At 53.0% G+C, this 27764-nt stretch overlaps 1 protein-coding gene across 2 annotated transcripts in view; it reads left to right on the forward strand.

Annotated features, from left to right (window-relative positions):
- The window catches only part of SEMA5B (semaphorin 5B), a 1093184-nt gene that overhangs the window by 493788 nt on the left and 571632 nt on the right, over window positions 1-27764 (forward strand). For both annotated transcript variants that reach the window (XM_069616686.1, XM_069616687.1), the window contains one exon: window positions 22221-22320. In XM_069616686.1, coding sequence (XP_069472787.1) covers window positions 22221-22320 — 100 coding nt within the window. The remainder of the gene's footprint in view (window positions 1-22220; window positions 22321-27764) is intronic.

Consider the following 27764-nt stretch of genomic DNA (forward strand, 5'->3'; position numbering starts at 1 on the left):
GGAAACCAGAGCAGGAAAGCTGCAGCTGAATCTCGGAAAGTGCTATTTATTTTTTTTTAAAAATAAGCACTAGCTGCGTTTTTTTTTCTAAGTTTTCCGGGTTGGAGGAGCCCGGAAAACTTAGAAATAAAACCGCAGCTTTAAAAACGTTGCATTTATGTTTGCGGTCGCTTTTGAAGTGACCGCAAACATAAATACAACGTTATTGTGTTGGAAAACGCTGCGGTTTTTCTTTCCAAGTTTCTCAGGCTCCTCCGGCTCGGAGGAGCCTGAGAAACTCGGAAAGAAAAACCGCAGCATTTTCGTTGTGTTTCTGCCTGCTGTGGCTTTCACTTTGGGTCACCAAAGGAGCACCGGAGACCCAAAGTGAAAGCCACAGCAGGCAGAAACACAACGGGGTTGTGTTTACATGCCGCGGAGTGTTTCTGCCTACAGCTGATTTCCCATTTGGGGCTCTCGGAGAGCCCCAAATGGGAAATGCTAAATGCTGCGTTGTTTCTGCCTGAATCTTCCCAAATGGGAAAGCAGATTCAGGCAGAAACAACGCGGTTGTTTTCCGCAATGCTGCGTTGTTTCTGCCTGAATCTGCTTTCCCATTTGGGGCTCTCGGGCTCTCCGTGGAGAGCCCGAGAGCCCCAAATGGGAAAGCAGATTCAGGCAGAAACAACGCAGTTGTGTTGGAAAACGCTGCAGTTTTTCTTTCCGAGTTTCTCAGGCTCCTCCGAGCCGGAGGAGCCTGAGAAACTCGGAAAGAAAAACCGCAGCGTTTTCCAACACAATAACGTTGTATTTATGTTTGCGGTCGCTTCAAAAGCGACCGCAAACATAAATACGTTTTTAAAGCTGCGGTTTTATTTCTAAGTTTTCCGGGCTCCTCCAGCCCGGAAAACATAGAAAAAAAAACGCAGCTAGTGCTTATTTTATTTTTAAAATAAATAGCACTTACCGAGATTCAGCTGCAGCTTTCCTGCTCTGGTCACCGGTCCCCGTCCTCCGCGTACAGCACTAATGAAGGGAAAGCCACCCAGGGTAGCTTTTGTTTACTACAGCTGGCTGGCTTTTCCTTCATTAGTGCCACAAAAGCAAAAGCCAGCACAGGAGGGCATCCATTTCACAAAATGGATGCGCCCATGTGCTTGCTTTTGTGAATTTTGAGCTTGAATAGCTCAACATTTTACATAGGAAGTTTTAAAAAAGAGAATGCTAGTATTTATTTTTTTATGTTGCCTATCTATTTTTTAAATAACATTTTTTACTAGACCATGCCTTTAAAGAATTCTGAGAAGCCTAGGCGAGCCCACACCCACCATGCGGCTGGTCCAATTCCTCACAGTCGTCCTTTCTTGCTTCTTGTCCTCTCCTCCAACTACCTTTCCTCTGCCTTACAACTTCTCACCTTCTTCTCGCCAGATGGTGTGCCTCTCTATTTCTAACTTACTTTACAACTTTATTTCAATCCAGCACCAATCATGAAAGTCACATACAAAAATGTACAACATTATAAATCACAATGTATATTAAATATCATTAATACAAATTGATTAAAATACATCTACATTGTGCTGTAACACTTCAAATAAACAATCAAATATACAAATATAAAAACAGGTGGCTAGATGTCAGAGACTAGAAGATTTTGAGTCCCTTGGGTAACATGTTTGAATCTCTTTCTCAAAGCATGAAGTAAAGAGTTCCCCATACAGTGGGTTGCTATTCGACAGTCCCCCGCCAGACAAAGGTGAAGCGCCTCATTGACCCTTCTGACGTAAAACTGTTTAAAAAGTAGTATCAAATATGTGTATCTAATATGTGAATATTATGGCCAAAACAAGGTAAAATGCACTATGCCTTCAGTTTCATTTGGTCAGAAAGAGCAAGCTGCTCAGTTTCTTAAATTCCAGTTGTGCATTGAACTAGCGAGGGGAAGAATACCCATACGCAGCTTCATGTAAAGAGTTTTCATTGATTTCAGCTGCATTCTATCCAGATAACACTCAAAACCAGGATAGTCTTTCCTGGACAGGAAAGGGGCTAGGCTAGCTGAACTCACAGGTTTGTCCGGGTTCCTCTCTCCCGTGTGCTTTTGTAGGCCTTTTTTAATTGCATTTGAAAGTTTTGTGGAATTGTTTCAGGCTGGAGCCAATAACTCTCATCCCTATGGCAATCAACTCTTCTAATAGTCCATAGCCAGGGTAAGTTAGGTCCTCCCGACTGGGACAAGACATCCCTCACAGCTCTCCTATAATGATCCAAATTACCATTTGTCCAGAGTCTAGGCCAAAGAAACACCGGCCTCATTTGATATTTGACGCCGGGGCTTTGCAGGGCCAACTCCCAAACAAATGGAGCATTAGGTGCATTTTACGGGCAGGCCCAGGGCTGTTTAAAGGAATTTCTGTTCCCCAACATGGAGCACAGCAGGGTCACAGTCACCCCACTGTTCAGCTCCATAAAGGGCGGCCTGCCTGGCCTGACTCTTGTAAATCTGCAAGATAACGCTTACCGGGCCCGCCCCATGGGCATGAATGAATCTAAGTACAGCCCCGCAGTGCCTAGTCAACTTTAATCCCGCTCGATTCACCTGGTCTTTCCATGCACTATTGGCCGCCAGTCGAACCCCAAATAGTAATTGCTCACAAGCTGCTCAATAGACCCGCCTCTTAAACTGATTGTGAGCCGTCGTGTTTTCTCAACCCAGTTTCTGCTAAACACCATTGACTGCGTTTTTTTGAACATTTATTGAGAGTCCGCTTTTCTCGCAGAAACTCTCAAAATGTGCCAGTTGCCTCTGTAGGCCCTTTGGGTCAGTGAAAGGAGAACCGTGTCTTCGGCAGATAGATAAATTTGAATTTGCGTATCTGCCAAAGATGGGGCATCAGTGTACTCAGCCACCAATAAATCAATGACCCCGTTAATAAAAAGGCAAAACAGGCTAGGAGCAAGCACACAACCCTGTCTGACTCCAAAATCAGTTTTTACTCTGGGGGTGGTTTGGCCATCCAACCCATGACTAACTTCTGCCCCATTGTTGGTGTAGCGTGATTGGATAGCTCTTAAAATGCCAGACGGCACACCCAACGTAGTCAATGCATTCCAGAATCCTGCTCTGGGTACACTATCAAATGTGGTCTTTAAAGCAACAAAGACCCCATACATGTTCATGGTCCGCAGTGCAACATATTTTTCCAAGATCAGATACAGTCTTAAAACTTGCTCCACTGTACTAATATTGTGTCGGAATCCGGCCTGAGTTGGTGAATTCCCCAATTCTTCACCTCCTCCAACCTCTCCTGCTTTCTCCCCTGCTGCTCCTGAATGTTCACCTCATCCACCTCCTCCAATCTCTCCTGCTTTCTCTCCCACTGTTCTGCTCCTGGATGTTCACCTCCTTCAGCGTCTCCTGCTTTCTCTCCCGCTGTTCTGCTCCTGGATGTTCACCTCCTTCACCTCCTCCAACCTCTCATACTTCCCCCCTCTCCTCTTGGATGTTCACCTCCTCCAACCCCTCTTGCTGCCCCCCTCTCCTCCTGGATGTTCACCTTCTCCAACCCCAATTGCTTTGTCCCCGCTCCTCCTGGATGTTCACCTTCTGCATCCCCTCTTGATTTGTCCCCTGCTCCCCCTGGATGCTCAGCTTCGCCATCCCCTCTTGCTTTGTCCCCTGCTCCTCCTGGATGTTCACCTCCTCCACCCCCTCTTGCCTTGTCCCCTGCTCCTCCTGGATGCTCACCTCCTCCACCCCCCTCTTACTTTGTCCCCTGCTCCTTCTGGATGTTCACCTTATCCAGCCCCTTTTGCTTTGTCCTCTGCTGGATGTTCACCTCCTCCATCCCCTCTTGCTTTGTCCCCTGCTCCTCCTGGATGTTCACCTCCTCCATCCCCTCTTGCTTTGTCCCCTGCTCCTCCTGGCTGTTCAACTCCTCCATCCCCTCTTGTTTTGTCCCCTGCTCCTCCTGGATGCTCACCTCCTCCATCCCCTCTTGCTTTGTCCCCTGCTCCTTCTGGACGTTCACCTTATCCAGCCCCTTTTGCTTTGTCCCCTGCTGGATGTTCACCTCCTCCATCCCCTCTCACTTTGTCCCCTGCTCCTCCTGTATGTTCACCTCTTCCGTCCTCTCTTGCTTCGTTGTCCCCTGCTCCTCCTCGATGTCCAATTTCTCCAACCCCTCTTGCTCTGTCCTCCTGCTGGATGTTCACCTCCTCCATCCTCTCTTGCTTTGTTCCCTGCACCTCGTGTATGTTCACCTCCTCCGTCCCCTCTTGCTTCGTTGTCCCCTGCTCCTCCTCGATGTTCAATTTCTCCAACCCCTCCTGTTTTGGCCCCTGCTCCTTCTGGATGTTAACCTCCTACTCCTCCTTCCCTTCTAATGCTTTTTCACTTCCTCCTGCGTTATGTCCTTCTCCTGAACCTCAAATTCTTTCTCAATCTCCACCTCCTCCTGTCATCCAATCCCCTTCTCTTCATCACTCTGCTAGTCCAAATGCCCACACTCATGCTTTTTCTCTTCTAGTTTTTATACCGGGATTCCCCCTGGGCTGGGTTTACCCCTTAAAATAGTTAAGCTAGAGACTGGGCCACAGACGTGTGAATATTCGATCCAGAGGGCAGGGGCTAGGCCTAAACATGATTCACCATAAAGTTCTTGTTCACCTTTATGCTCATAGTCTGTCCTTTCTTTCCACAGTCTGGCACACTGCCTTTTATGGTTTGATCTTCTGCATTCCTTTACCCTCATGTTAGACCATGTATCTTTCTTTTCAACGCTATCCCCGCCAACAGGCCACGCGCTGGTGTTCGTCTGCTTATAAAAACGAGCACATAACATTACATCGATGTCACTGAGACCTGAAAAATGATACCTTCATGCCGTTCCGCATTCTGTGGTGTATCATAGGATGGCACAAATCCTACGTTTTCTAAGAGCATGGTGATCGTGTGTGAAAGTCCTCTGTTCCTCCTTTCTAAGGGTAACTCTTCGTCCCACATAGACCTTATGACTAACATAGTCTCCTCGCTGAGGTCTTCTGATCTTGAGGTGGATGGACGGTTGCGCCACTGGGCAGGGCCAGACTGGCACCCAGGATAAAGGCTATAGTGCTAGCGGTATCTAGTCAATTCATCTAAACCCATTCCATCGACAGGTTTCCATCTAAAAAAAATTCATCTAATGCATGTTTTTGGAGGGTAAAGGGTTCATTTTTGTTCAGGTGTATTTTAAAGGGTAAAAAAAGAGAAAAAAATGCATCAGATGGAAATTGTTTAGATGGAAAGATTTCGATGCAATGGCATTAGATGCAATGGTTTTAGATGAAATGACCATAAACCATGCTAGCCGTAAGTTGCAGAGCGAGCCATTGTGTGATCCAAGCCCAACAATCTCCATGGGGGGTTGCAGAGGAGTTACCCCTCCCAAGTAATGTTTTATTCAATGGAGCTCAATGGTGCATTTTACAGCATGTGCCTGAATATACTGCCTGAAAAGCCTTAGGGCATAGTTCAGCACATGCCACATGGCTGCCACTTTACATTAAATGACATACAATGTACAGAGGTGGGCCTATTACAGAACAGTGTGCCCAGTTGAGTTGCTGGACGTGCAAGTGTCAGCTGTTTTTGCTAGATGATAAATAGTGCTCATCTGTCACGTTGTGCCCAACATTAGAAGTATGACAACATGGCATTGTCTCGCCAGTTTCATGTACTGTGCCCAGAAAAAGAATGCCTATCGCTGCTCATATGCCAATAAATGTTGCATCAGAATTCCCGTGGCGGAAAATAAATACCATGAAGATTGGTGAAACGAGAGGCCAGTGTGCTGCATTAATAACAGGGTGCGTGCCACTCAATATGCCAGGGGGCTGCCAATAATATTTGATGGAGCTACTGTTTAACTTAAGGTGCTGCTCAGTATGGAAGGGCGCTGCCAGTTATATTGGGGTGCTGATCAATAGGGGGTACTGCTCAACATATGAGGGCACATCTTAATATGATATGACACTGCCAGGTAACAACATGGTGTTTTTAAATATGCCAGGGTGCTTCAACAGGTGCAGAAGTGTTTTTTAGTATGCCAAGGTGCTCTCGAGTGATAAGGGCTTTCCTCAAATTATGCCAGGGGTGTTACTCAAATAAACCAAGGCAACTTGCCAAGCCAAGCAGAGGTGTTGCTCGAGTGCCACGATTGCTTGTAAAGTGCCAGATGTGCTGTTCACATATTGTAGGGTTGCTGGTTAAAAAACAGGGTGGCACTTGGGCATAGCTGCTCAAGTGCCTGGTGTGGTGTTCTAATACATGTAGGGCATTGCTGAAGTGCCAGGGACTCTGCATGCATGGCCGGTATGTTACCTACTGACTGAATGCTGCTTAAAGATGCCAGGGATTCTGCCGCGTCTACTCAGGGTAGAGTCTTCCCTTAGGACCTTGTTCCACTTCCTGTAATGGCTGCAACAACAATGTCCTTAATTGCTGAGACTTCAGCTGCTTGCTGCTTAAAGATGACAAGGATTCTGCTGAGTGTAATCAGGGTAGAGTCTTCCCTGAGAACCTTGTTCCACTTACTGTAAGGCTGCAACAACGATGTCCTTAACGGACGAGACTAGCCACTTGCTGCTTAAAGAGGCCAGGGATTCTGCTGAGTGTACTCAGGGTAGAGTCTTCCCTTAGGACCTTGTAACACTTACTGTAATGGCTGCAACTACAATGTCCTTCATAGCCTAGAGTTCAGCCGCTGAGGTCTAGGCCATTTTCATCCAACAGTGGAAGGCACAGGTAGAATAAGGAGACATTGGCCAGGGCTCGTAATGTGTCCGTACCAGAGAGAGGGCAACGTCCCATTCTCCCTCGGCAGCCCCTCTCACTGCTGCTTCTACCCACCTGCCACTCTGCCTAGAATCATGCAACAGCAGGCACCTGTAGGCATCCCCTCTCCTTCACCCTCCGTTAAATCCATGCAACCAACGGAAGGTTGATGGATGGCCTCGATTGTGGAAATTGCCTGCAACCCCAGGGCAGAGGGTAGGCAAGCCTTGTAAAGGGCCTTCTGCAGCTCAGGGGCAAGGTGCTCGCCTTGGAACCAAGACGATACGGAGCAACACAGGTTTGATCCCCGGGTCTACGCTTAGATACCTCTGGGTATTAAGCATGTTATAAATAACCTATCATATCAATAACCTCTCATATCATATCAGGTCAGCAGCTGCACGCCCAGACTGGGGCTGCCACTATGGAAGGCAGATTACATTCAGATACGGATGGGATACAGATCTTCCTCCAAGTGACCACGAGACTGCCTTTCAGGTTTTCTTATGGTTTCATGAAGATACATTATGGTCACACGCAGTGACCTCATACTGCAGTGCCCTAAAGCCCTGATGACGGATTAAGTCCGAAATGCATTGGTATGCTATTTCTGTGGCACTGAACAGTCAGGCAGTCTCTATGTCTTGTCCTTAAAAAAAATTGTAAGAAAGATTTCTTCAATAGTTTACACAGTCTGCGAGCGTGATTTTCTGCATGTGAATATTAACATTGAGAAATGTCCTTCAAGCAACTCCTATAGGAGAGCTGTGTGTGAGCGCACCTGGAATCAGATTTGTTTCTGGTTCTTCTTTTGTGCCCTGCAACTATGATCCCACCCAGCCAGTAGCCCTCAATCACCTTTGCTACCAGCAGACGGCCTGCCCGCAGCTGCACGCTCAGACTGGGGCTGCAACTATGGACCCAGATGGTAGCCCTCAGTCACCTTTGCTACCAGCAGACGACCTGCCCGCAGCTGCACGCTCAGACTGGGGCTGCAACTATGGACCCAGACGGTAGCCCTCAGTCACCTTTGCTACCAGCAGACGACTTGCCCGCAGCTGCACGCTCAGACTGGGGCTGCAACTATGGACCCAGACGGTAGCCCACAATCACCTTTGCTACCAGCAGACGACCTGACCGCAGCTGCACGCTCAGACTGGGGCTGCACCTATGGAGCCAGCCAGTAGCCCTCAATCACCTTTGCTACCAGCAGACGACCTGCCCGCAGCTGCACGCTCAGACTGGGTCTGCAACTATGATCCCACCCAGCCAGTAGCCCTCAATCACCTTTGCTACCAGCAGACGGCCTGCCCGCAGCTGCACGCTCAGACTGGGGCTGCAACTATGATCCCACCCAGCCTGTAGCCCTCAATCACCTTTGCTACCAGCAGACGACCTGCTCTCAGCTGCACGCTCAGACTGGGGCTGTAACTATGGACACAGCCAGTAGCCCTCTATCACCTTTGCTAACAGCAGAGGACCTGCCCGCAGCTGCAGGCTCAGACTGGGGCTGCAACTACGGTCCCACCCAGCCAGTATCCCTCAATCACCTTTGCTACCAGCAGACGACCTGCCCGCAGCTGCACGCTCAGACTGGGGCTGCAACTATGGACCCAGCCAGTAGCCCTCAATCACCTTTACTACCAGCAGACGGCCTGCCCGCAGCTGCACGATCAGACTGGGGCTGCAACTATGGACCCAGCCAGTAGCCCTCAATCACCTTTGCTACCAGCAGACGACCTGCCTGCAGCTGCAGGCTCAGACTGGGGCTGCAACTACGGTCCCACCCAACCAGTATCCCTCAATCACCTTTGCTACCAGCAGACGACCAACCCGCAGCTGCACGCTCAGACTGGGGCTGCAACTATGGACCCAGCCAGTAGCCCTCAATCACCTTTACTACCAGCAGACGGCCTGCCCGCAGCTGCACGCTCAGACTGGGTCTGCAACTATGGACCCAGCCAGTAGCCCTCAATCACCTTTGCTACCAGCGGTTGTAGGTTATATGGTCCAAAACAAAAGGATCGAATGCCTTTTGATCGACACTAAAATGATAAAAAAAAATGGTTGATTTTTTTATTTATTTATTTATTATGGGGGGGTTCCCCCCAAACCCCTGTTTTCTTTATTAAAAACATTTTTCTACCAACCAAAACAAAAAAATATATATTAATAAATAAATACAAATATTAGACTTTTTTTTCCGACCATTTGACTGTCGATCAAATGGTCATTCGATCCTTTATTTTCGACCATTTGACTGGACACCGCTACCAGCTGATAACCTGCCTGCAGCTGCACGCTCAGACTGGGGCTGCAACTATGGACCCAGCCAGTAGCCCTCAATCACCTTTGCTACCAGAAGACGACCTGCCCGCAGCTGCATTCTCAGACTGGGTCTGCAACTATGGACCCAGCCAGTAGCCCTCAATCACCTTTGCTACCAGAAGACGACCTGCCCGCAGCTGCACGCTCAGACTGGGGCTGCAACTATGGACCCAGACGGTAGCCCTCAATCACCTTTGCTACCAGCAGACGACCTGACCGCAGCTGCACGCTCAGACTGGGGCTGCAACTATGGACCCAGCCAGTAGCCCTCAATCACCTTTGCTACCAGCAGACGACCTACCCGCAGATGCACGTTCAAACTGGGGCTGCAACTATGGACCCAGCCAGTAGCCCTCAAACTCCTTTGCTACCAGCAGACGACCTGCCTGCAGCTGCACGCCCAGACTGGGGCTGCAACTATGGACCCAGCCAGTAGCCCTCAATCTCCTTTGCTACCAGCAGACGACTGGACCCAGCCAGTAGCCCTCAATCTCCTTTGCTACCAGCAGACCACTTGCCTGCAGCTGCACTCCCAGACTGGGGCTGCAACTATGAACCGGACCCAGATGGTAGCCCTCAATCACCTTTGCTACCAGCAGAAGACTTGCCCGCAGCTGCACGCCCAGACTGAGGCTGCAACTATGGACCCAGCCAGTAGCCCTCAATCACCTTTGCTATCAGCAGACGACCTGCCTGCAGCCGCACGCCCGGACTGGGGCTTCAACTATGGACCCAGACGTAGCCCTCAATCACCTTTGCCACCAGCTGACGACCTGCCCGCAGCTGCACGCTCAGACTGGGGCTGTAACTATGGACCCAGCCAGTAGCACTCAATCACCGTTGCTACCAGAAGACGACCTGCCCACAGCTGCATTCTCAGACTGGGTCTGCAACTATGGACCCAGCCAGTAGCCCTCAATCACCTTTGCTACCAGCAGACGACCTGCCGGCAACTGCACGCTCAGACTGGGGCTGCAACTATGGACCCAGACGGTAGCCCTCAGTCACCTTTGCTACCAGCTGACAACCTGCCCGCAGCTGCACGCCCAGACTGGGGCTGCAACTATGGACCCAGCCAGTAGCCCTCAATCACCTTTGCTACCAGCAGACGACCTGCCCGCAACTGCATGCTCAGACTGGGGCTGCAACTATGGACCCAGACGGTAGCCCTCCGTCACCTTTGCTACCAGCAGATGACCTGGCCGCAGCTGCACGCTCAGACTGGGGCTGCAACTATGGACCCAGCCAGTAGCCCTCAATCACCCTTGCTACCAGCAGACGACCTGCCTGCAACTTCACGCTCAGACTGCGGCTGCAACTATGGACCCAGACGGTAGCCCTCAGTCACCTTTGCTATCAGCTGACAACCTGCCGCAGCTGCACGCCCAGACTGGGGCTGCAACTATGGACCCAGACGGTAGCCCTCAGTCACCTTTGCTACCAGCAGACGGCCTGCCCGCAACTGCACGCCCAGACTGGGGCTGCAACTATGGACCCAGCCAGTAGCCCTCAATCACCTTTGCTACCAGCAGACGACATGCCCGCAGCTGCACGCTCAGACTGGGGCTGCAACTATGGACCCAGCCAGTACCCCTCAATCACCTTTGCTACCAGCAGACGACCTGCCCGCAGCTGCACGCTCAGACTGGGTCTGCAACTATGGACCCAGCCAGTACCCCTCAATAACCTTTGCTACGAGCGGATGTAGGTCATATGGTCGAAAACAAAAGGATCGAATGCCTTTTGATCGACACTAAAATGATCCAAAAAAATGACTGATTTTTTTATTTATTTATTTTTTATGGGGGGGTTCCCCCCCAAACCACTGTTTTCTTTATTAAAAACATTTTTCTACCAACCAAAACTAAAAAATATATATAAATAAATAAATTAAAAAATTAGACCTTTTTTTTTCCGACCATTTGACTGTAGATCAAATGGTCATTCGATCCTTTATTTTCGACCATTTGACTGGACACCGCTACCAGCTGATAACCTGCCTGCAGCTGCACGCTCAGACTGGGTCTGCAACTATGGACCCAGCCAATAGCCCTCAATCACCTTTGCTACCAGCAGATGACCTGCCCGCAGCTGCACGCTCCGACTGGGGCTACAACTATGGACCCAGCCAGTAGCCCTCAATCACCTTTGCTACCAGAAGACGGCCTGCCCGCAGCTGCACGCTCAGACTGGGGCTGCAACTATAGACCCAGACGGTAGCCCTCAATCACATTTGCTACCAGCAGACGACCTGACCGCAGCTGCACGCTCAGACTGGGGCTGCAACTATGGACCCAGCCAGTAGCCCTCAATCACCTTTGCTACCAGCAGACGACCTACCCGCAGATGCACGTTCAAACTGGGGCTGCAAATATGGACCCAGACAGTAGCCCTCAATCGCCTTTGCTACTAGCAGACGACTTGCCTGCAGCTGCACGCCCAGACTGGGGCTGCAACTATGGACCGGACCCAGATGGTAGCCCTCAATCTCCTTTGCTACCAGCAGAAGACTTGCCCGCAGCTGCACGCCCAGACTGAGGCTGTAACTATGGACCCAGCCAGTAGCCCTCAATCTCCTTTGCTACCAGCAGACGACCTGCCTGCAGCTCCATGCCAAGACTGGGGCTGCAACTATGGACTCAGCCAGTAGCCCTCAATCTCCTTTGCTACCAGCAGAAGACTTGCCCGCAGCTGCACGCCCAGACTGAGGCTGCAACTATGGACCCAGCCAGTAGCCCTCAATCACCTTTGCTATCAGCAGACGACCTGCCCGCAGCCGCACGCCCGGACTGGGGCTGCAACTATGGACCCAGACGTAGCCCTCAATCACCTTTGCCACCAGCAGATGCCCTGCCTGCAGCTGCACGCCCAGACTGGGACTGCAACTATGGACCCAGCCAGTAGCCCTCAATCACCTTTGCTACCAGCAGACGACTTGCCCGCAGCTGCACGCCCAGACTGGGGCTGCAACTATGGACCCAGATGGTAGCCCTCAATCACCTTTGCTACCAGCAGACGACCTACCCGCAGCTGCACGCCAGACTGCGGCGGCAACTACGGACCCAGCCTTTAGCTCTTAATATACTTTGCTTCCAGCAGACGGCCTGCCCGCAGCTGCACGCCCAGACTGGGGCTGCAACTATGGACCCAGCCAGTAGCTCTTAATCACCTTTGCTACCAGCAGACGACTTGCCCGCAGCAGCATGCCCAGACTTGGGCCGCAACTATGGACCCAGCCAGTAGCCCTCAATCACCTTTGCTACCAGCAGGTGACCTGCCCGCAGCTGCACGCCCAGACTGGGGCTGCAACTATGGACCCAGCCAGTATCCCTCAATCACATTTGCTACCAGCTGACGACCTGCCCGCAGCTGCACGCTTAGACTGGGGCTGCAACTATGGACCCAGCCAGTAGCCTTCCATCACCTTTGCTACCAGCAGACGACCTCCCCGCAGCTGCATGCCCAGACTTGGCCTGCAACTATGGACCAAGCCAGTAGCCCTCAATCACCTTTGCTACCAGCAGACGACCTGCCTGCAGCTGGACGCCCAGACTTGGGCCGCAACTATGGACCCAGCCAGTAGCCCTCAATCACCTTTGCTACCAGCAGACGGCCTGCCCGCAGCTGCACGCCCAGACTGGGTCTGCAACTATGGACCCAGACGGTAGTCCTCAGTCACCTTTGCTACCAGCAGACGGCCTGCCCGCAGCTGCATGCCCAGACTGGGGCTGCAACTATGGACCCAGATGGTAGCCCTCAATCACCTTTGCTACCAGCAGACAATCTGCCCGCAGCTGCACGCCCAGACTGGGGCGACAACTACGGACCCAGCCAGTAGCTCTTAATATCCTTTGCTACAAGCAGACAACCTACCCGCAGCTGCATGCCCAGACTGGGGCTGCAACTATGGACCCAGCCAGTAGCTCTTAATCACCTTTGCTACCAGCTGACGACTTGCCCAAAACTGCATGCCCAGACTGAGGCCGCAACCATGGACCCAGCCAATAGCTCTTAATATACTTTGCTTCCAGAAGACGGACGGCCCGCAGCAGCACGGCCAGACTTCGGCCGCAACTATGGACCCAGCCAGTAGCCCTCAATCACCTTTGCTACCAGCAGACGACCTGCCCGCAGCTGCACGCCCAGACTGGGGCTGCAACTATGGACCCAGCCAGTAGCCCTCAATCACATTTGCTACCAGCTGACGACCTGCCCGCAGCTGCACGCTCAGACTGGGGCTGCAACTAGGGACCCAGCCAGTAGCCTTCCATCACCTTTGCTACCAGCAGACGACCTCCCCGCAGCTGCACGCCCAGACTGAGGCTGCAACTATGGACCCAGCCAGTAGCCCTCAATCACCTTTGCTACCAGCAGACGGCCTGCCCGCAGCTGCACGCCCAGACTTGGGCCGCAACTATGGACCCAGCCAGTAGCCCTCAGTCACCTTTGCTACCAGCAGACGGCCTGCCCGCAGCTGCATGCCCAGACTGGGGCTGCAACTATGGACCCAGATGGTAGCCCTCAATCACATTTGCTACCAGCAGACAACCTGCCCTCAGCTGCACGCCCAGACTGGGGCTGCAACTATGGACCCAGCCAGTACCCCTCAATCACCTTTGATACCAACAGACGACCTGCCCGCAGCTGCATGCCCAGACTTGGGCTGCAACTATGGACCCAGCCAGTAGCCCTCAATCACCTTTGCTACCAGCAGACGACCTGCCCGCAGCTGCATGCCCAGACTTGGGCCGCAACTATGGACCCTGCCAGTAGCCCTCAATCACCTTTGCTACCAGCAGACGACCTGCCCGCAGCTGCACGCCCAGACGGAGGCTGCAACTATGGACCCAGATGGTAGCCCTCAATCACCTTTGCTACCAGCAGACGACCTGCCCGCAGCTGCATGCCCAGACTGGGGCTGCAACTATGGACCCCGATGGTAGCCCTCAGTCACCTTTGCTACCAGCAGACGGCCTGCCCGCAGCTGCATGCCCAGACTGGGGCTGCAACTATGGACCCAGATGGTAGCCCTCAATCAACTTTGCTACCAGCAGACAACCTGCCCGCAGCTGCATGCCCAGACTGGGGCGACAACTATGGACCTAGCCAGTAGCTCTTAATATCCTTTGCTACCAGCAGACAACCTACCCGCAGCTGCATGACCAGACTGGGGCTGCAACTATGGACCCAGCCAGTAGCTCTAGTCACCTTTGCTACCAGCAGACGTCTTGCCCGTAACTGCACGCCCAGACCTGGGCCGCAACTATGGACCCAGCCAGTAGCCCTCAATCACCTTTGCTACCAGCAGACGACCTGCCCACTGCTGCATGCCCAGACTGAGGCCGCAACTATGGACCCAGCCAGTAGCCCTCAATCACCTTTGCCACCAGCAGACGCCCTGCCTGCAGCTGCACGCCCAGACTGGGGCTGCAACTATGGACCCAGACGGTAGCCCTCAATCACCTTTGCTACCAGCAGACGACCAGCCCGCAGCTGCACGCCCAGACTGAGGCTGCAACTATGGACCCAGATGGTAGCCCTCAATCACCTTTGCTACCAGCAAACGACCTGCCCGCAGCTGCACACCCAGACTAGGGCTGCAACTATGGACCCAGGCAGTAGCTCTTACTCACCTTTGATACCAACAGACGACCTGCCCGCAGCTGCATGCCCAGACTGGGGCTGCAACTATGGACCCCGCCAGTAGCCCTCAATCACCTTTGCTACCAGCTGACGACCTGCCCGCAGCTGCACGCTCAGACTGGGGCTGCAACTATGGACCCAGCCAATAACCCTCCATCACCTTTGCTACCAGTAGACGACCTGCCCGCAGCTGCACGCCCAGACTTGGGCCGCAACTATGGACCCTGCCAGTAGCCCTCAATCACCTTTGCTACCAACAGACGACCTGCCTGCAGCTGCACGCCCAGACTTGGGCCGCAACTATGGACCCAGCCGGTAGCCCTCTATCACCTTTGCTACCAGCAGACGGCCTGCCCGCAGCTGCACGCCCAGACTGGGGCCGCAACTATGGACCCAGACGGTAGCCCTCAGTCACCTTTGCTACCAGCAGACGGCCTGCCCGCAGCTGCATGCCCAGACTGGGGCTGCAACTATGGACCCAGCCGGTAGCCCTCAATCACCTTTGCTACCAGCAGACGGCCTGCCCGCAGTTGCATGCCCAGCCTGGGGCTGCAACTATGGACCCATCCGGTAGCCCTCAGTCACCTTTGCTACCAGCAGATGACCTGCCCGCAGCTGCACGCTGAGACTGGGTCTGCAACTATGGACCCAGCTAGTAGCCCTCAATCACCTTTGCTACCAGCAGACGGCCTGCCCGCAGCTGCACGCCCAGACTGGGTCTGCAACTATGGACCCAGACGGTAGCCCTCAGTCACCTTTGCTACCAGCAGACGGCCTACCCGCAGCTGCACGCCCAGACTGAGGCTGCAACTATGGACCCAGCCAGTAGCCCTCCGTCACCTTTGCTACCAGCAGATGACCTGCCCGCAGCTGCACGCTCATACTGGGGCTGCAACTATGGACCCAGACGGTAGCCCTCAGTCACCTTTGCTACCAGCAGACGGCCTGCCCGCAGCTGCACGCCCAGACTTGGGCCGCAACTATGGACCCTGCCAGTAGCCCTCAATCACCTTTGCTACCAGCAGACGACCTGCCCGCAGCTGCACGCCCAGACTTGGGCCGCAACTATGGACCCAGCCGGTAGCCCTCAATCACCTTTGCTACCAGCAGACAGCCTGCCCGCAGCTGCACGCCCAGACTGGGGCTGCAACTATGGACCCAGACGGTAGCCCTCAGTCACCTTTGCTACCAGCAGACGGCCTGCCCGCAGCTGCACGCCCAGACTGGGGCTGCAACTATGGACCCAGACGGTAGCCTCAGTCACCTTTGCTACCAGCAGACGGCCTGCCCGCAGCTGCATGCCTAGACTGGGGCTGCAACTATGGACCCAGCCAGTAGCCCTCAATCACCTTTGCTACCAGCAGACGGCCTGCCCGCAGTTGCATGCCCAGCCTGTGGCTGCAACTATGGACCCATCCGGTAACCCTCAGTCACCTTTGCTACCAGCATATGACCTGCCCGCAGCTGCACGCTGAGACTGGGGCTGCAACTATGGACCCAGCCAGTAGCCCTCAGTCACCTTTGCTACCAGCAGACGGCCTGCCCGCAGCTGCACGCTCAGACTGGGTCTGCAACTATGGACCCAGCCAGTAGTCCTCAATCACCTTTGCTACCAGCAGATGGCCTGCCCGCAGCTGCACGCCCAGGCTGGGGCTGCAACTATGGACCCAGCCAGTAGCCTTCCATCACCTTTGCTACCAGCAGACGACCTCCCCGCAGCTGCACGCCCAGACTGAGGCTGCAACTATGGACCCAGCCAGTAGCCCTCAATGACCTTTGCTACCAGCAGACGGCCTGCCCGCAGCTGCACGCCCAGACTTGGGCCGCAACTATGGACCCAGCCAGTAGCCCTCAGTCACCTTTGCTACCAGCAGACGGCCTGCCCGCAGCTGCATGCCCAGACTGGGGCTGCAACTATGGACCCAGATGGTAGCCCTCAATCACCTTTGCTACCAGCAGACAACCTGCCCGCAGCTGCACGCCCAGACTGGGGCTGCAACTATGGACCCAGCCAGTACCCCTCAATCACCTTTGATACCAACAGACGACCTGCCCGCAGCTGCATGCCCAGACTTGGGCTGCAACTATGGACCCAGCCAGTAGCCCTCAATCACCTTTGCTACCAGCAGACGACCTGCCCGCAGCTGCATGCCCAGACTTGGGCCGCAACTATGGACCCTGCCAGTAGCCCTCAATCACCTTTGCTACCAGCAGACGACCTGCCCGCAGCTGCACGCCCAGACGGAGGCTGCAACTATGGACCCAGATGGTAGCCCTCAATCACCTTTGCTACCAGCAGACGACCTGCCCGCAGCTGCATGCCCAGACTGGGGCTGCAACTATGGACCCAGATGGTAGCCCTCAGTCACCTTTGCTACCAGCAGACGGCCTGCCCGCAGCTGCATGCCCAGACTGGGGCTGCAACTATGGACCCAGATGGTAGCCCTCAATCAACTTTGCTACCAGCAGACAACCTGCCCGCAGCTGCACGCCCAGACTGGGGCGACAACTACGGACCTAGCCAGTAGCTCTTAATATCCTTTGCTACCAGCAGACAACCTACCCGCAGCTGCATGACCAGACTGGGGCTGCAACTATGGACCCAGCCAGTAGCTATAGTCACCTTTGCTACCAGCAGACGTCTTGCCCGCAACTGCACGCCCAGACCTGGGCCGCAACTATGGACCCAGCCAGTAGCCCTCAATCACCTTTGCTACCAGCAGACGACCTGCCCACTGCTGCATGCCCAGACTGAGGCCGCAACTATGGACCCAGCCAGTAGCCCTCAATCACCTTTGCCACCAGCAGACGCCCTGCCTGCAGCTGCACGCCCAGACTGGGGCTGCAACTATGGACCCAGACGGTAGCCCTCAATCACCTTTGCTACCAGCAGACGACCAGCCCGCAGCTGCACGCCCAGACTGAGGCTGCAACTATGGACCCAGATGGTAGCCCTCAATCACCTTTGCTACCAGCAAACGACCTGCCCGCAGCTGCACACCCAGACTAGGGCTGCAACTATGGACCCAGGCAGTAGCTCTTACTCACCTTTGATACCAACAGACGACCTGCCCGCAGCTGCATGCCCAGACTGGGGCTGCAACTATGGACCCCGCCAGTAGCCCTCAATCACCTTTGCTACCAGCTGACGACCTGCCCGCAGCTGCACGCTCAGACTGGGGCTGCAACTATGGACCCAGCCAATAGCCCTCCATCACCTTTGCTACCAGTAGACGACCTGCCCGCAGCTGCACGCCCAGACTTGGGCCGCAACTATGGACCCTGCCAGTAGCCCTCAATCACCTTTGCTACCAACAGACGACCTGCCTGCAGCTGCACGCCCAGACTTGGGCCGCAACTATGGACCCAGCCGGTAGCCCTCTATCACCTTTGCTACCAGCAGACGGCCTGCCCGCAGCTGCACGCCCAGACTGGGGCCGCAACTATGGACCCAGACGGTAGCCCTCAGTCACCTTTGCTACCAGCAGACGGCCTGCCCGCAGCTGCACGCCCAGACTGGGGCCGCAACTATGGACCCAGCCGGTAGCCCTCAATCACCTTTGCTACCAGCAGACGGCCTGCCCGCAGTTGCATGCCCAGCCTGGGGCTGCAACTATGGACCCATCCGGTAGCCCTCAGTCACCTTTGCTACCAGCAGATGACCTGCCCGCAGCTGCACGCTGAGACTGGGTCTGCAACTATGGACCCAGCTAGTAGCCCTCAAACACCTTTGCTACCAGCAGACGGCCTGCCCGCAGCTGCACGCCCAGACTGGGTCTGCAACTATGGACCCAGACGGTAGCCCTCAGTCACCTTTGCTACCAGCAGACGGCCTACCCGCAGCTGCACGCCCAGACTGAGGCTGCAACTATGGACCCAGCCAGTAGCCCTCCGTCACCTTTGCTACCAGCAGACGACCTGCCCGCAGCTGCACGCTCATACTGGGGCTGCAACTATGGACCCAGACGGTAGCCCTCAGTCACCTTTGCTACCAGCAGACGGCCTGCCCGCAGCTGCACGCCCAGACTTGGGCCGCAACTATGGACCCTGCCAGTAGCCCTCAATCACCTTTGCTACCAGCAGACGACCTGCCCGCAGCTGCACGCCCAGACTTGGGCCGCAACTATGGACCCAGCCGGTAGCCCTCAATCACCTTTGCTACCAGCAGACGGCCTGCCCGCAGCTGCACGCCCAGACTGGGGCCGCAACTATGGACCCAGACGGTAGCCCTCAGTCACCTTTGCTACCAGCAGACGGCCTGCCCGCAGCTGCACGCCCAGACTGAGGCTGCAACTATGGACCCAGACGGTAGCCCTCAGTCACCTTTGCTACCAGCAGACGGCCTGCCCGCAGCTGCATGCCTAGACTGGGGCTGCAACTATGGACCCAGCCAGTAGCCCTCAATCACCTTTGCTACCAGCAGACGGCCTGCCCGCAGTTGCATGCCCAGCCTGTGGCTGCAACTATGGACCCATCCGGTAACCCTCAGTCACCTTTGCTACCAGCATATGACCTGCCCGCAGCTGCACGCTGAGACTGGGGCTGCAACTATGGACCCAGCCAGTAGCCCTCAGTCACCTTTGCTACCAGCAGACGGCCTGCCCGCAGCTGCACGCTCAGACTGGGTCTGCAACTATGGACCCAGCCAGTAGTCCTCAATCACCTTTGCTACCAGCAGATGGCCTGCCCGCAGCTGCACGCCCAGGCTGGGGCTGCAACTATGGACCCAGCCAGTAGCCCTCAATCACCTTTGCTACCAGCAGACGACCTGCCCGCAACTGCGCGCTCAGACTTGGCTGCAAATATGGACCCAGACGGTAGCCCTCATTCACCTTTGCTACAGCAGATGGCCTGCCCGCAGCTGCACGCCCAGACTGAGGCTGCAACTATGGACCCAGCCAGTATCCCTCCATCACTTTTGCTACCAGCAGACGATCTGCCCGCTCAGACTGGGGCTGCAAATATGGACCAAGCCAGTAGCCCTCAATCACCTTTGCTACCAGCAGACGACCTGCCCGCAGCTGCATGCTCAGACTGGGGCTGCAACTATGGACCCAGACGGTAACCCTCAGTCACCTTTGCTTTCAGCAGACGGCCTGCCCGCAGCTGCATGCCCAGACTGGGGCTGCAACTATGGACTCAGACGGTAGCCCTCAGTCACCTTTGCTACCAGCAGACGGCCTGCCCGCAGCTGCACGCCCAGACTGGGGCTGCAACTATGGACCCAGCCAGTAGCCCTCAATCACCTTTGCTACCAACAGACGGCCTGCCCGCAGCTGCACGCCCAGCCTGGGGCTGCAAATATGGACCCAGCCTGTAGCCCTCAATCACCTTTGCTACCAGCAGGCGACCTGCCCGCAGCTGCATGCTCAGACTGGGGCTGCAAATATGGACCAAGCCAGTAGCCCTCAATCACTTTTGCTACCAGCAGCCGACCTGCCCGCAGCTGCACGCTCAGACTGGGGCTGCAACTATGGACCCAGACGGTAGCCCTCAGTCATCTCTGCTACCAGCAGACGGCCTGCCCGCAGCTGCACGCCCAGACTGAGGCTGCAACTATGGACCCAGCCAGTAGCCCTCCATCAGCTTTGCTACCAGCAGACGACCTGCCGGCAGCTGCACGCTCAGACTGGGGCTGCAAATATGGACCCAGATGGTAGCCCTCATTCACCTTTGCTACCAGCAGACGGCCTGCCCGCAGCTGCATGCCCAGACTGAGGCTGCAACTATGGACCCAGCCAGTAGCCTTCCATCACCTTTGCTACCAGCAGATGACCTGCCCGCAGCTGCACGCTCAGACTGGGGCTGCAAATGTGGACCAAGCCAGTAGCCCTCAATCACCTTTGCTACCAGCAGACGACCTGCCCGCAGCTTCACGCTCAGACTGGGGCTGCAACTATGGACCCAGACGGTAGCCCTCAGTCACCTTTGCTACCAGCAGATGACCTGCCCGCAGCTGCACGCTCAGACTGGGGCTGCAAATATGGACCAAGCCAGTAGCCCTCAATCACCATTGCTACCAGCAGACGACCTGCCCGCAGCTGCACGCTCAGACTGGGGCTGCAACTATGGACCCAGACGGTAGCCCTCAGTCACCTTTGCTACCAGCAGACGGCCTGCCCGCAGCTGCACGCCCAGACTGAGGCTGCAACTATGCACCCAGCCAGTAGCCCTCCATCACCTTTGCTACCAGCAGACGACCTGCCTGCAGCTGCACGACCAGACTTGGGCCGCAACTATGGACCCAGTCAGTAGCCCTCCATCCCCTTTGCTACCAGCAGACGTCCTGCCCGCAGCTGCACGCCCAGACTTGGGCCGCAACTATGGACCCAGACGGTAGCCCTCAGTCACCTTTGCTACCAGCAGACGACCTGCCCGAAGCCGCACTCTTATTCTGGGTCTGCAAATTCAGTTCAAGTGAAGCACGTGGCTCACCAGGGCACAACGGCCCAAAGATGCCCGTTTGTCTTTGTCCCAGAAATCCCGTTTCTCCAATTCTCACTTTTTTGTGACCTTGCATTATTTGCTCTGTGTTGTGGAGCCGCACTAATGCAATCCTGGGATATCATTTAATATGTCATGTACTTTCTGCATGCTTCGGTCACAGCACGATGTAATGGAATGTATGAACTACACTCCTGCGTATTCTTTTCTGTTTAGAAGAATCCACCTTTTAGGAAGATTGTTTGCATGTTACGGATGCTGCAGCTGAAACAAGCTGACAGTTCCCTGTTAGTGTTTACAAGTGAGAGCCCTATGCTCATTTCCTCTAGATTAGCCAGAACGCCACGTGTGTGCCTCGGGTCATGCATTCTTGGAAGAGATATGACCCGTAGATGCCTAACTCTCCCTGCACATGCATTCGCCCAGTCTGGTGTGTGAGCCCGCGAGGCAGGTGTGGGGTCATTAGCTGGGTGAGCGCCTGTCGAGCCGGTCGGTTTCAAAGATGCCACGCGCATCAGACGGGAATGCAGTGAAGGGGGGGCGGCTGACAGCCTGGATAACAGGATACCAGCATCGGCAGCAGCACCCGAGGGTGCAGGTGGTAAAAGATACACCTACCTTGTGTGAAATGTCAATCAACCTGTCTCTTCCTTGCATCATCCTCGGCCTGCACCCTCTCCTCTAGAGCGACAGACTCTGCTCAAGGCCCAGGGCCCAAAGTACGGAATGCGCTTTCATTGTTCAACATCTGAGCGAGGCCGGCAGGCTCCGCAGACAAGGGTGCGGGGGCGCACATCACTCGGGCTGGTGATCAGAGCGGGTCACCTTCCCCAGTGCTGGGGGCCCTGGCGTACCCACCTGTCACGGCGGCTGTGGTCAGACATGCGGACCCGAGAGCCCTGGGAAAGGAGCCATAACAGTTTAGGATCCGCCATTGCTATGACGTTGCTGATCTGTTCGCAATCTGCCGACCCTTGCCTGATTTCTTTTTGCCTTTTCCCCACAGAGCTGAAGCCCTGGGTATCGAACTTCACGTTTGCGGGTGTGCACGACTTTTCCCAACTGGCCCTGGATGTCAACAGAAACCAGCTCATCGTGGGAGCCAGGTAAGGATTGCGCCATTTCTTTTACTGGGAGATTGGGAGGGGGAGGGGGAGGGAGTGACGGAAGGGGGGGAGGGGGTTGCTGATGCTTTTAAGGTGTTCCCCTGCAGGCGATGCTGCTGTTTTCCTGCTGTCATGACCACTCCAGACTACTTGTGGCATTTCCCCGAGATACTGATTATCAAGGAATTGAACTGGAGAAAGTTTTATTTTAGTTTTGAGAATTCATGGCATGCGTTCTTCTGCCATAAGTGTGTTATCAACCAAGACTTAATAGTCGCGTAGTCAACCCCGCAATGCACTATGCCTTTCCGTGATCCAGAAAAAGGCATTTTGATTGAATTTTCGAGTGGTGTTTTTAATCCCTCCCCTGATTCCAACGCAATTAGCCAACCTGCAGGTGTGGTTTAGTCAGGGGGCGGGCCTGGGAGGGTATGATGGTTTTTTGGTCCTGCCGGTTGCGACTTGAATCACCGATGGTGCAGCAAATGTATATGGAACTGAAGCTGCAGCAATGAAGCTTTATCTTGGTAACACTGTAGCTGACAGGCAGTCAGCAAGGTTTGACAGGAAGTCAACACGGTTTGACAGGAAGTCAGCAAGGTTTGACAGGAAGACGGTAAGGTTGGACAGGAAGTGCAAGTTTCAGAGCTGAGCTGAGCAGCAGACAGCTTGGTCAATTGGGTAAGAAAGGTGACAGATAAAAATAGATATTTTAAATGTCATTTCTAGAGTGTCGCCTGCAAAATAAAAATGGGTTATTGGCTGTAGAGGAAATAGTTATGATCCTTCTGAGGCTCGTGTGCTTGATTCTAGATTCTCTGCACATATATGTTATGTTATGGTAATATGTCATATATGGTATTTGTATAGCGCCTGCTGCCATTGGTATGGCCTTAAAGCACTGTGAGTGTGAACACCCTTTGGGAGACCGTATTCAGAGGATTGAGAAGTGATGAACATAGTAATAAAATGCATGTGCGCATTTATAGCCAATTACGAAGGTAGGTGGGAAGGGAGTGGTTAGGTCCATAACATCAGCCCATGGGTGTAATTTTAGGGGGCACGGGGGTGTTTGTCCCCCCCAACTTTCATGGCACACTATTTTGCCCCCATTCATTTGAATGGAGATATCGTTTCTTCAGAGGTCATGTCCCCCTCAACATTTTCAGCAAAGTTTCTCCACTGCATCAGCCTGTGATTATCAGAGAGGGGGTATGGGGGCTAAGAAAATGATCGAAGGAGTCTGAAGAGTCAAGCTATGTGAACAGCTGGACCGAATTTTCCATAGGACTCAGCTGTATTCTAATGGAGGTGCCCTTCGTGCTGAGCATGATGTGTGGTTCGGGTGGGTGTAGTCAGGGAGTGTGTTTTGCAGATGTATTTGTCTGCGCAGAGTGAACCCCCAGAGAAACACAGCTGTAATCCCTGCGATGCAGTGCATGAGGGTCTGTGAAGAAAGACTGTGACCTGGTTAGGTTTAGTCATGCAGAGCGTGTCTTAGTAGCTTGGTTATGAGCATATGGCCCTTTAGTTACGTGCATGCAATGGATGGGATCGCAGAGTAATTCTGAGTCCAAATAATCGAACCAGCTCAGGAAGATGGCATAGTTGCTGTTTTATTAACAATAATCTAAAACAGGGAGTTTACAACGGACATTAACAGACGTTCGCTCAGCTCTCGACGATTTTCTCATAAAAACATCCTTATATAAAAAAAATACCTCATACTATGTGGCAAATGTGGCAAATAACAGAAAACCTATCAATGGGTGGGATTTGAGACATCTAAATATACTTTCTATAGGGACTAGGATTGTAATTGGCTGCCCGCTGTCAGGTGGACAATGTATGCCTACCTCTAAAAACATGTCATCTGTAACACTATTAAGTACACGGTTTATTATTGGTTTCAAACTATAAGGCACTTCGGTATACAGCCCTCTACAATTGGTTGATACGCACGTGCCTTGTCTGGAACAGTCGGTTCACTTAGCAGCACGTAACCTGAAACCCAGGTGCCAGGAGGTGGACTTGACTTTACCTCCCCGCCGATTTATCCCTACATCTCTCATCACCCATGCCTTCTGCCATGAAGATTGTCTTTGAACTTGGCCTTGCAAAGTATCCTTGTCTGTGGGAATATATGGGAATGCAGGCTCTCACTATCGTTGTTCTAGGACGCCAAGCTCAACTCATTTTGCATACTTGGTTAACGTGACAGGAGATCACAAATTAGTTCATTTTGCAGCAACTAAATGTCTTAAATAGATCAAACTTGACATTCTTGGTGTTCTTTCTTTGCACCTTAACAAGGCATCATTCATCCTTCGCACATTCACTGCTTTCAAGAATAGATAACCAACTTTGGCTGCTTCAGTTTCGATACCAGGACAGACAGCATCGCCAGGCTCTTCCACGATCTCAGCGTATTCTTGCTGCAACAGAATTCTCGGCCTTCCCTCTCCATGGGTCAGGGACGTCATTTCACCAAAATGCCAGGGGTAGCAGAAGTGACATGACACAACCTTTGACCCCCTGGTGACATCACAGGAAGTGATGTCATTTGACCCCACCCCGAAGTGAAACCGCGGGATGCGATGGAACGTGACCTTTCACCCGTTAACAAAACAGGAAGTGCTATCACATAGCATTGTACACTACAAAAAATATGGTTACGATGCCACTATAATGTGATGTACATTTCATACAAGAATGTATCACCATATGTATCATTAAGATCAGTGTATATAGGCCCATATTACCAAATTACTGTGAATGCAAGCAGATGTCCATGACCAAATGATAATGATGTGTTATGATATAGCACTTACGCTTAGGCACTTTATATAGAAAAAATATACACCCAATATAACCCAACCTGTGTTGGTACTCATTTATCGACCTCAGAAAGATGAAAGGTTGAGTTGAGGCGTTTAAGAACAGACTAAATCAGTGACTCACCCCCTGAAGTGTGCCTGAAATAAACCTTTAATGAGTCTAGCAATTATTGGATAGAATTCCTGAAAGACACATTATTTGGTATTCCTAATCTTTCTTATTAAGGGTCATTGCTGAAAGTGTTAGACTTGTGTCACTTCTTTTCTTCTTTTTTTAAGGGGCTTTAACAAGAAAGCCAGCCACTCCAGAACTAAAGAGCCACATGGTGCTGGCCACAACCCATGAGCTTGCAGTACAAAAAAAATGCAAGGGTGACCACAGAGGTCGCAAGGGAGACCTCAAAGGTCGCAGTTGCGACCTCTGGTGACCCCTAAATGACATCCCTGCATGGGTCCGGGTTTACTAAATTCATGACGCCAAAGTCCAGCTCCTATACAATGGCAGGTTCGCCTGCAGTCTATCCACTACGTATAGGCAGCTTCTATGATGACAGTGTACTTGCGTTTCAGCATCTGTACAATTATTGAACAGCTGACATTCTGCAGCACTTTGCACATGTGCAATCTTCTTCTTGCACATGAAGGTTTACTCGATTCTTAACTTCGTCATCAGTTTCTGTAAGATCCATGCATTCTCTTCAGCCACTATTCTCGGGACATCAGGCATGTCTCCTGTGACGTCAGTAGCTTCTCTTTTCGCTCCTTTTCATATTCCTTCAGGCAGTTCCTCCCTCAGATTGTCGTCTCTTCGGGGATACATTTGATAGGGTTTTCTCAGTGGGTACCTTCTTTCGAATATCCGCTGCGGTATTGGCACAACTGCTGGCGTCAGGCATGGTACGATCTTAGGCCTCCAACATATAAAGGGTAGGGGAGGCAGAATTTCCTGCTGCAGAGGCATAAAGCTGCTCCTCTACAGTTAGGTAGTGCTATGTCCCACCGGTAGGCTTCCAAGGTGTGCCCAAAATCACCCGAAAGGGGGAGTGTTAGCTCGATACTATGCTTTTGTACTGCAGAGAATCACCATCATAGTCGTTCTTAAGCATTGATCCTTGTCCATGGTGTGTTCTGCCCCCACCTGGGAAAGCCAGACCGTAGCCTGCTGGGAAGGAGAGCAGGAGCAGGAGTGAAGTGAGAGGGAGGGAAAGCGGGGAAGGAGGTTGCAGATGCAGGGAGGGAGTCCGGCAATAATGTTATGGTATGTTATGTTATGTTATATTATGGCAAAAAGCTGTCATACTGACAATACATTGAAATATTGGTGTTTGAACATCCTCTATCTTGTCTCTATCTTGTCTGGCAAGGTGAATGGCATTCTCCTGTGTCCTAACACTAAAGGAAGTAATCTACGGCTGTCCTATGTCAGGTGTAAATAGTTAAGATAGGCGTTGGTATTATACTACTGCATATACTTACGGCAGAAGCGCCGCCTTTGACATCTGTTTGTAGCCTGCAAGAGGCGGGCACACATTCTTGCAGGGCTGCCTCAGCACTTAATCCTTGCACGTTTGATACATTGAGTGCCATTATTTCGGGTAATAATAACACCTGTTATTACAGTGCTTAGAAGCATGAGGGATCCGGCGTGAAGCACAATATTGATAAACTAATAATAAGCCAAGGTTATAAACGCAGGCCAGCAAGATCGAAAGAAAATACAGGGCAGTGTCAACACCTGACAAAGGCAATTACAGATCTCTGTCACAGAGGTGGTCATTGGTTGCTGGTAGTCATGACTACTAACTTGACTCCCGACGGGGAAGGCAGAGCTTGGACCAGTCAGTGCCATCATGCATCCCAGCTGAATGGTTGGGAAATGGATGCAAAGATGATGATAGGACGTTCGCCCGGCACTAGCCCAATATTGGCCCCCCTGACGGGCCCTAGCACGTCGACAGCTGGGCTTGGCACAGGATCGGGCGGGCAAGCTCGGGCTAGGAAAGGGCGGGACCTGGCACACACTAGCTCGTGTCAGACCCATGAATGAACGCGGATGGCTCTTGTACGGTTGTCAATAGAGGCAGCCAGCAACCTGGGCAGGGCTGCAGAAATAATATTTGTGCAGGCGAAAGCTCCCAGCATAGTGCCCCCGGTGTGCTCGGTGCAGTCGTGCTTAGTATCAGCATCAGATGTACATAAACAACCTTCACGCGCCCTTGCTACTGAAAACATCATCTGTTAATGAAAGGAGACATCCACGTTCTAGTTTTCCATGAGTTTGTTATTTTGCAAACAATGTTTCCTCACAAAAACGTACATAATCCGTACTGTGGCCCATTCATATGTTATGCGTCCTGCCTGCCCCTATGAATGGGGTGTGTACTATGTGTTCATGAGTACACAGGTTGCGATCAATCCAGGCTCCAGGCTGCCACCCACCTAGCCAGCCTGGTGCTGAAAGGTCTTCAAGTCACCCAGGGCTGGGAGGGTGACATGTCAAGCAGATCCTTAATGCCCCGAAACACCTGGTCATTTTTATGGAGAAAGAGCCGGGCTAAAATGTATTAGGAATGGTGTCAAATACTATATGTGTACTCTGTCACGTGT

The sequence above is a fragment of the Ambystoma mexicanum genome, chromosome 9 (assembly GCF_040938575.1).
Source record: "Ambystoma mexicanum isolate Mex_15411 chromosome 9, UKY_AmexF1_1, whole genome shotgun sequence".
Lineage (NCBI taxonomy): Eukaryota > Metazoa > Chordata > Amphibia > Caudata > Ambystomatidae > Ambystoma > Ambystoma mexicanum.